At 41.9% G+C, this 10,450-nt stretch overlaps 1 protein-coding gene across 5 annotated transcripts in view; it reads left to right on the top strand.

The window, feature by feature from the left end:
* Nucleotides 1–9,825, top strand: part of ankrd50 (ankyrin repeat domain 50) — a 36,658-nt gene extending 26,833 nt beyond the window's left edge. For 4 of the 5 annotated variants that reach the window (XM_040119664.1, XM_040119666.1, XM_040119665.1 and 1 more), the window contains one exon: nucleotides 4,218–9,825. In XM_040119664.1, coding sequence (XP_039975598.1) covers nucleotides 4,218–7,750 — 3,533 coding nt within the window. In that variant the 3' untranslated portion in view covers nucleotides 7,751–9,825. The remainder of the gene's footprint in view (nucleotides 1–4,217) is intronic. The other variant, XM_040119667.1, reaches the window with a different exon arrangement.
* The last annotated feature ends 625 nt before the right edge of the window (nucleotides 9,826–10,450 follow it).

Here is a 10,450-nt window from a genome sequence, read left to right on the forward strand (position 1 = left end):
AAATGAATCTAGAAGGTGAACAGTACCTCTTTTGTACACGAGGCTCTGTCTCTTGTGGCTGGTATCCAGTTCAGTAACGAGCAGCAGCTGGCTCAGAGGCCTGTACTCGGGAGCTGCATCCCTCACCCTGATGAATGTGTCATTTGTTGCTTGTTTAGCAGTCGCTTTTGTTCAGACTCTGAAACATCCTCTCACACACACATAAATAGCCTGAACACACTGAATACACAGCTACAGTTTGTGTAGCCCACTTCTAATGGTGCAAAATCTAGGCCTTCGGCACTGTTGGGTTTTGCAAAGAAAGAAAACTGTTCTTGGAAAGCATTTGAACTTTATAGCCAATAAGAGTTCTTGCATTCTTCTGTAGTACTTAATAGTAGTTCCTGTTAAACCACAGCCATCAAAAACTCGTCGAATGACTTTCCCCCTGTGGTTGTTCTAGTGTTTTATCTGCAGGAGTAGGGTAGTAATAATGCCATGACTTCACAATTGACATTCAAGCCTTATAAAGTGATGTCTGCTGATGAAGTGGAAACTGTAGGTCATCTTCCTCCATGTGCAGCAACTGAAAGAAAAGGTCTTTTTTTTTTAGCTTGTTCTGACCGGAGGCACATGCATGTTCTATTCTTTTACTTCTTGCTCACAGAAAATGATATTAAGAAAGCTTTCTTTTAATCCAGGCAAGTGCTTTATTTCATGGTGGCTGCAGTCAAATTTCTGTCTCCTCCTCCCTCGTCCAGCTTTCCTAGTCACTGTATCTTCGTAATTGGTGTGTCAGCGACCGTGGAATGTAGGAGAAACTGTTTATCATAAACTAGAGCACATAATTATTTTTCTTTTGTTCCCCACAGAAAATATTTACACATCTCCAGAATTGGGCTGAAATGTACACTTAATGCCTTTCTTGGTCCCAAAGTGAATAGAGCAAATCAGAAAGTCCACATCAAGACTGAATATTAAATGTTACAGTTTTCTGAAGTCCTTTTTTTGTCCTTGTTTTTCCCCTTTAATGGTCTCTTTCCCTTCTCAGCTAGTGGGTTTCCTGTCCCAGCTGGAACAAACCCAGAATGTCCAAAGAAGGATTGGGTCCAGAAGGAATAGGAGGACCAGTCAGTGATGTCAGAGCACCAGAAAGTCACACATATAGGCAAGGGATCACACCAGGCCTCAGATGTCTGTCTTTACAGACATACAAGTAAATTAAAAAAAAAAAAAAAAGATTTGCCTTTGTTGAGTAAGGCAGTTGTGAATGTGCAGCCTGAAAAACAGAGTTCAAAAATACGAATAAAAGGGGAAGGAAGCATTAGTACCAGCTAGTCTGGCCTTCAAGCTAAACAACATAGTATCAAGGGCTTGAGAGAGTAAAACAAAAGGTTGGAGAAAAGGAGAGGAAGAGTGCAGAATCCTCTGATGATAGGCTGAAAGCTGATCTTTATTGCTTGAAGTTTGAGCCAGAGGAGTAGTTAGTACACAGAGAACAGGAATGCACATTAAGATCATGTGGTACCTTCGAGAGTTTCTGTATCTTTTGATATAAACCCGAAAGTAGCCATCCCCAGACTCATAGCAACCCATTACTGTTCTTCCCAGGATTCTGTCAAAATGAGTTATCAGTTAGGATTTTAGAGCAAAGGTATGAAATATACACAACCCTTAATGGTTTTTTGTCATTAAAGATACAAGTGCCTGAGTATTTTTTACTTACCTATAGCTACTTTGCGTGCTTGACATGAATCTGGCTCTTGGGATGTCAGTGACTCCTCCAGGGCTGGAGTGGGAGCTGGTGCAGGGGGTCATCGAGCCAGAAAAAAAGAGGGTGGAGGGTGGAGGGTGGAAAAAGCACACAGCCACTGAAAACAATGACAGACTGAAAGTGGGTTAGGGTCACTGAGTTGCTGTAATTATCAGGCAATTATATTGTATAATGCTAGAGAGTAGAGAGAAACTTTATAGCTTTATTAATTTAAAATGTTTGCACAGCTGCCCTTTTGTTAGATATTAAACTGTAGACATGGATATTCAGAATAAGCAAAATATGGACATTTCTTTAAATCAGGGGGTTATTGTTTTACATTTTATCACAGGTTGGTTCTCGTTCATATTGTAGAACTTTACGTGTCTCTGCATATTTTTCTTATTACTATAAAGTCACTAATTCCAAAAACTTGTCCCCGCCTTCTCTGGTGTTAGCAACTCTGTCATAAAATATTTTATGATCGGTAATTGGTACCTATCACGAAGTCCAACCAAAGAGTTTTATTAGAATCATTCCAAAAACAATTTTCTCTGATTCTCTCTTCCTGCCATTTATCAACGGATGCAATTAAATGTAGTCATTATCTCACGTGTGAATGCTTACATTTCAACTGTTTTATCAAAGTCTGAAATATGATGAAGGCCTCAAGGACAAAGTAAAAGGAGATTATTGTGAGGGGCTGTTAGTGGGTGTGCGCTTATCTTAAACAAACTCAGAAGTAGATGATAAAGAGAACCCAACGGTCCTTCTGTTTACCAGGATCTGTTGTCGAAACCGTCAGTACCTGCTTGAGAACTCTTGTTAAACTCCTCATCAGGTCTGTTATCTTGCTTCCAGGTGTGGTTACCCCTGGGCCTGTGTGGAATAAGATTTCAGCCTTTTCTACCCACACAATAGCAGCCAGGTGAACAGAGCACTGCCTCAGGCTTAGTGACAGAGTCTGATCCATATTATGTACAGGGAAAAGTTGTTTTATATAATCAGAGCAATCACCTTTCACTGTTAAGGATGAAAGTGTTGGTGCTGAATTTTAGAGATTCTTTTCAGCAATATCTTTTAGAGTACTTTGCTGTGAATACATAAAATGTTCAGCCAATAACAAGAGACCTAAAATTGAAACCTTAATTATCTAATTTTTTTTAAAGTTAATGATAATGATAATGAGTCAGTGTTCGGTCTGGCATATAAGTGCACCTTTTCCAAGAGCAAAATCCAAATGCTTTAGAAGAAGGCCTTTTAGTCAGTTTAAATGGTACAGTATGTCAATAACAGCGAGAGAGCCTCTGGTGACATTTTTTTTCCTGTCTGTGTAAACCCTGAGAACCATGGGAACTGTAAATAAAAGTATGCAAAAATGCTCTCCTTGCCCTCCGGCTGCAGGCTACACAGACCATGAACAGATTGTTTCAACATGGAGGGCAGTTCACTTTATGCCCATTAGCAAAGGCCATTATGGAGCTATTTTTTCACGTCTCGGAGAGGAATTCCGATTATAGATCATTCATTAAGACCCACTGTGATAATTTCTTTCTTTCTTTCTGTGTTTTTTTTTTTTTTTTTTTAAAAGGAGGATTTCTAAAGGTCTGTGCTGGGAGCATGAAGCACGATAAGTGAGGCATGCGAGAGATGTTTTACAGGCCATTGATGTGCTTCAGCCCCTACTGCAGATTTGCTCCTGCTGATTAAGCACTAATAATCTCTACAGTCAGTGGATGGGTTGAATGACCAATCAAGGGGGTTTCATTGTTGAACGGAATCATATTTTTTTCTCAGGGTTTCACAGTTTTTAGACCATTATATCTGGGGTTTTTTAAGACTTTCTGTGAAGAATGGTGTTTTTTGTTTTTTTTCTTTCAATGAGTATTCATGCATTTCAGTGTAGCAGTACATGGATAAGCAAACGCACAGGCATATTTTAATATAATATATTAATTATTGCAGTCATGTTTATACTGAAATTATTGCTGTTTTTATCCTCACACAGGCACACTCTAAATTATACAGCTGAAATTGCTTCTGCACCAGACATAATATAGTAGACTAATTGGCATGATTTTGTTTTCCTTGGTGCTTTATGGGCCAAACGGATAGCGAACTCCTGCAGGTCATGTCTGCTCCCAGCAGCCAGACGGGTTATGCTCTCAATTCCTCTGAAAGATTGATAACAACATGGCTTTACTGTTAATTACCCTATGCCTTAGGAAATTAAAGGTTGGCTTAACCTAATTATCCAAAGGTGCAAGATCAGTGGATAAATATTGGGTATGATCTCAAGGTCAGACACAAGACAACGGGGGATGTTATACTAATCATCAACTATGATTTCTTCAACCACTCCCATCCTTTTTTTTTCATGCGCATTCCAAGTTATTTTCGCATTACCTTTATTATCTTCTAAATCTCCGCTACATATTATGCATCTGTTATCAGACTCATCTAATGTCCATTTATTTTCTTTCAGGATTCCGCAAGATCAGCCTCGACGATCTGCGCAAGGCCTACATCGTAAAGGATGTGCAACAGTACATCCTCCACAGGCTGGACCAGGAGGAGGCCCTGAGGCAGCACCTGACCAAGGAGACAGCTGAGATGCTCAACCAACTCCACATCAAAAGCAGCGGCTGCTTCCTCTACCTGGAGCGTGTGCTGGATGGCGTGGTGGAGAACTTTATCATGCTTCGAGAGATCCGTGACATCCCTGGCACACTCAATGGCCTCTACCTGTGGCTCTGCCAGAGACTATTTGTCAGAAAACAATTTGCCAAAGTCCAACCCATCCTTAATGTAATCCTGGCAACTTGCAGGCCACTCACAGTCAAAGAACTGTACCATGCAGTCTGGACCAAAAATATGACACTGACTATGGAAGACTTTCAGAAAAAGATGGACATTCTCTCCAAGTTGTTGTTTGATGGCCTTGGAAGTACTAAAATCCTTTTTCACTACAGTTTTGCAGAGTGGCTACTGGATGTTAAGCATTGCACCCAGAAGTACTTGTGCAATGCAGCAGAGGGACATAGGATGTTAGCGATGAGTTACACCTGCCGGGCAAAGCAGCTTAAACCACTTGAGGTGCAGGAATTTGCACTACACCTTGTCAATTCCAATCTGCAGATTGAGCCATTTAACATGGCTCTTTGGATGATTTGGAATGGAACTCCTGCTAAAGACTCTCTGACCACCTCCATACCAAGAGAACAGGAGGTTCTGCAACTTCTTGTCAAAGCTGGAGCTCACGTTAACAATGAGGATGATCATGCCTCATGTATTGTACAACAGGCCCTGGAAAGAGAGGACTCAATACGGACATTACTTGACAATGGGGCATCTGTGAACCAGTGTGATTCCAGTGGAAGAACTCTGCTGGCCAATGCTGCATACAGTGGAAACCTTGATGTGGTCAATTTGCTTATATCTAGAGGGGCAAACATGGAGCTAGAAGACAACCACGGACAAACAGCACTTACTCTTGCTGCAAGGCAGGGCCATACCAAAGTGGTTAACTGCCTAATTGGCTGTGAGGCCAACATAAACCACACAGATCATGATGGATGGACAGCCCTCCGCTCAGCAGCTTGGGGTGGACATTCGGAGGTTGTATCTGCTCTGCTCTATGCGGGTGCCAAAGTGGACTGTGCTGATGCTGATGGTAGAACTGCTTTGAGAGCTGCAGCGTGGGGAGGGCATGAAGATATAGTGTTGAACCTTCTTCAGCATGGGGCTGAGGTCAACAAAGCAGACAATGAAGGAAGAACGGCTCTCATTGCTGCAGCATACATGGGGCACAGAGAGATTGTTGAGCACCTCTTAGACCACGGGGCCGAAGTTAATCATGAAGATGTGGATGGGAGGACTGCCCTCTCAGTTGCTGCTCTCTGTGTCCCAGCAAGTAAAGGCCATGCTTCTGTTGTGAGCCTTCTGATCGACAGGGGAGCCGAGGTTGACCACTGTGACAAAGACTGCATGACACCTCTCCTCGTGGCTGGCTATGAAGGACATGTTGATGTAGTTGATCTGCTTCTTGAAGGTGGAGCCGATGTGGATCATACAGACAACAATGGCCGCACCCCTCTTCTTGCTGCTGCATCAATGGGCCATGCCTCTGTTGTCAACACATTACTTTTCTGGGGGGCTGCTGTTGATAGCATCGACAGTGAGGGAAGGACTGTGCTGAGCATTGCATCTGCTCAGGGTAATGTGGAAGTGGTCAGAACTCTGCTGGACAGAGGTCTGGATGAGAATCACAGGGATGATGCAGGCTGGACCCCGCTACACATGGCTTCATTTGAGGGCCACCGCCAAGTGTGCGATGCCCTTATTGAGCAAGGTGCTCGTTGTACAGAGGTAGATAATGATGGTAGAATACCGCTGATTTTAGCTGCACAAGAGGGACATTATGACTGTGTGCAAATTCTTCTGGAAAACAAGTCATGCATTGACCAGAGGGGATATGATGGGAGGAATGCTCTCAGGGTGGCTGCACTAGAAGGCCACAGGGACATTGTTGAACTGCTGCTGAGCCACGGTGCTGATATAGATCACAAAGATGCAGATGGACGCCCAACACTCTACATATTGGCACTTGAAAATCAGCTGGCCATGACAGAGTATTTCCTTGAAAATGGAGCAAATGTGGAAGCTTGTGACACTGAGGGCAGAACAGCCCTCCACGTGTCCTGCTGGCAAGGGCATGTTGAAATGGTGAGGCTGCTGATTAACTATCATGCTGATGTGAACGCCTGTGACAATGAGAAGCGATCTGCCCTGCAGTCCGCTGCATGGCAAGGCCATACAAAAGTCGTACAGTTTTTGATAGAGAATGGCACACATGTGGATCATACATGCAACCAGGGAGCAACAGCACTAGGCATAGCTGCACAGGAGGGTCATATTGATGTTGTGCAAATACTTCTTGAAAATGGTGCTGACCCCAACCACGCTGACCAGTTTGGACGCACAGCAATGAGAGTGGCAGCAAAAGGTGGCCATTCAATGATCATAAAACTTTTGGAAAAGTATGGGGCCACAACTCTAAATGGCTGCAATCCCTCCCCAGTACACACCATGGATGAAAAAACACCATTGGCTGTGACTGGTAAAATGCAGTCCCTCACCATTAAATCAAGTAGTTCTGGCAGCACCGGGGCAGGAGATATGCAGTCATCTGGACGGGGTATACCCAACGGACCTGTCCATGCTTTCAGCTCCCCATCAGAATCTCCTGATTCCACTGTAGATAGACAGAAATCCTCCTTGTCAAATAATTCCCTCAAGAGTTCAAAAAACTCCTCCCTGAGAACCACATCATCTACAGCCACAGCACAGACTGTGCCGATCGACAGTTTTCATGGACTGACGTTCACAGAACAAATCCAACAGCACTCACTGCCTCGCAGCCGGAGCAGACAGTCTATTGTGTCCCCTTCCTCCACGACTAAGTCCATTGGTCAGCAGCCATCATCTCCATCCAATGACTTTGACTGGTCTCAGTTAAAACCTGGTCTCAAGTCAACAAAGGGAAGTAAAACCGGAAATGGGACATCCAATGGTAAAGGAGACAAGAAAAAAATCAAGAACAGTGGATCAACACAAGGTCAGGTTTTGGAGTACGAGATGACACAGTTTGACAAGAGGATCGCCCTCAACAAATCAGTAGCGAACATTTCAGTGAAGGATCCCCATTGTAAGATCATGATTGGTGGTTCACTTCAGCAGGAAAGGGGACATGGCCAAGACCAATTCTTTATCCAGCAGCAGAGCTGTGCTGAGAAGAAGAGGAACGGCATCATGACCAACCCCAACTATCATCTACAGGGTAATCAGGTTTTCCTGGGGAGGGTATCAGTTCCTCGGACTGTGCAGAACAGAGGCCACCAGGACGTTCTTGAGAACTATCCCATAGGGGAAACTGAGCTAAGCCTTAAACAAGCCCTGAAACTGCAGATTGAAGGATCAGACCCTGGGTTTAACTACAAAAAGGAGACTCCATTATAGCTGGTAAGAGAGAGTTTTCGAAATAATCCTCCAGAATGTGCTTGTTGAGTTACATCAAGCATTTGTCTCAAAGTTTTGAAATTAAGGTAAAGGTGACAGCACGTAGGTAATACTTTGGCTTGTCGGTTCATTTACAGTGGCTAATATAGAGACTAATAACAGACTTTTAGTTGTTACTGTATTGCACTCAACAGAGCCATCATTAGTTGGATTTAATCAGACTTGCATGAAGAATGCCTCAATCTGGAAAAGCAGACTTTTTCCTCCCCCCCAAAAAAAACAAAACCCATTAACCCAAATCATTCCTATGCTGTTTCAGATGTCTTGAATGCCATTCGTCATGCATACCATTGGAGGGAATGTGCCAAAGCAACTGTTTTCATCTGCATTAGAAAATATATATATATATTTTTTTTTTTTGTTCATCATTGGGAGACCTCAAAATAATATCTAGGGAAGATTGTTGATTGCTGCCCGAGGCTTATGTGAACCGATACTTCGATGTGCCTACATCTGTTACAGCCTTCTTCATGTATTCATGCAAACTATCATTTTAATTTAATGTAATGCTATTTAATAAATAGTGTATGCACTTTTAAAAGAGTAAAATGACAAACATGCATTTGTTTTATTCACTTTGTATCCCATCCATGTTTTATCAAAATAATTTTTTGATAGAAACATACCAATGCTTTTTTTTTTTATTATTTTATATTATGTTTGTTTTGTTAGTTTTTTTTTTCCACACTGACAGCAATGTAACACTCAGTACATTGTCACAAACCAGAGGACATAACAGTAACTGATACCATGGTATGAATTTAAGCGCATTGATAGTCTGCCTTTCTAGAGACCCCAAATAATCTGTGTTAACCTTGATCAGTGTGCTAAGCCTATGTTGTGTGTAATATGTTAATAGCTATGTCAATTTACTTCATGAGTATATACAAGCATATTTATTTTTGGAAAAAAGCCACTTTTGCTGCATTTTGTGTTGCATTCCGCTCTACCATGGTGCTGTGTTCAGAAGTTGCCTGCAGTTATTTTGGACTCCCGATTTTGTTGACTTTGTGGATTTGTGTATTATTACAAATATCTAAGAGAGGTTCATTGAAAATATAAAAAAAAAAAAGAGTTCATTTTGTCCCTATGGGATTTTTGAGTTGTGTGTTATGTTATGTGTGCATAAAAAAATATTTAAATAGCCCATTGTGTACCGTCAACAAACGTTTGGTGCTAAATGCAGCGATTTGGAGTGACAGCAGTGATTTTTAAAAATGCATTTGTCCGCAGAGTTACATGTATAGCCTACTGCAATGCAAGAAACAAAATCCAAGCTTTGTTTCCTTATTGTCATGTGGTTCATTTTCAGTAATTCCTGGTGGATTTTTCAGGGGCATGACACAAAACTGCTCAAAAGGGGTTCAGCCATTGAGACAACTTTTAGCTGTCAATGGTGGTGTTTGAAATGCAGAGTTGTAAAGCCAAAGTTGAAACAACATACTCTGTCCCACCTCCTCCCTGTGAGAAGCTGACTATCAGTTCAAATGGACTTAACCCCCGTGGGAGAAGAAGGGGAGGAGGTGCTCGACTGTGACGCTGAGGGAACTGAAACATCTGTTTCTCATGAACTATGTGGAGCTGCGTTAGCGTTTACAGGCTGTGTCATATTTTTGCAGGCTTTTCATAATGTTAACAATGAGCTATTTTTCGCCAAGAACTGGGATCGGGGGGAGTAGAAACCTATCGCATGCACAAACACTTATAAGCCCTAGTGAAAGCTCTCAGCTCTTCAGTACTACAGTAGCTCAGAAGTATGCCATGAAGGGTCAATAGAAGGATTCAAGGCAGGATCAGGTCTAGAGACAGTGTTGGAAAACATACTGTATAGTCTTATTAAGCAGTTATCTTGTTTGTCTTGACTGTGTTTTGTCTGTCATCTTTGATTTGACCGTCAGTGATTGGATTGTAAATAGCTTACCATGTACATTCAACTTTCAGTTAAAAAGAATTCCTGTATTATATGAAGTGGAATTTTCTGATGTATATTAAAGTGCTTAATAAACATATTTGCTTTACTGCTGAAAAATAAATCTTTTGCTAATTTATTCATATACAGGGGCTGGGTATAAACAGAATACATAGATCTTAAGAATGCAGTCATTTAAGGTTATGGCAGTCCAATTACTTCTCATTATAGGGAAATGAGTACATTTAAATTAACGTGTCTGGTATTTCAGTTATACTGAAGGTGATTTTTCACTTCTGGTCTTAGTTGAAGTGCCAAATCCTCCTAAATTCAAGGCTGATTGCAACTGACTGATACTGTATGCCTTGGACAGAAAAGGTTGTGTTAGCACTGATGCTTCATCAACTATAAAGAAGTCGGCATTTTTTTGAAGATGGCTAATAAAATAGCAGAAAAGCTAGAAAGGTGATCGAGAAGGGAATGGCAACTACCAGAAACGGACAAAACCTGCGCTGACGGTGATTATTTTTTCTCACAGATGTCCATTCCTGTAGCAGCTACTTCCTGTTTTCTTTGAATCCAAAAGCCTTTTTATTCACTGAAGTCCCCCCCCCCCCTCCCCGTATCGGGGCTTCAAAACCACAGGCTATGCTGTTAATACCTATTTCACTGTTGGTCATTTGATGGTGGAGGGCCAAACCAGGACACTGCGGGCATCACAACACATGGAT

This window comes from Xiphias gladius, chromosome 23 (genome assembly GCF_016859285.1).
Source record: "Xiphias gladius isolate SHS-SW01 ecotype Sanya breed wild chromosome 23, ASM1685928v1, whole genome shotgun sequence".
Taxonomy (NCBI): Eukaryota; Metazoa; Chordata; class Actinopteri; order Istiophoriformes; family Xiphiidae; genus Xiphias; species Xiphias gladius.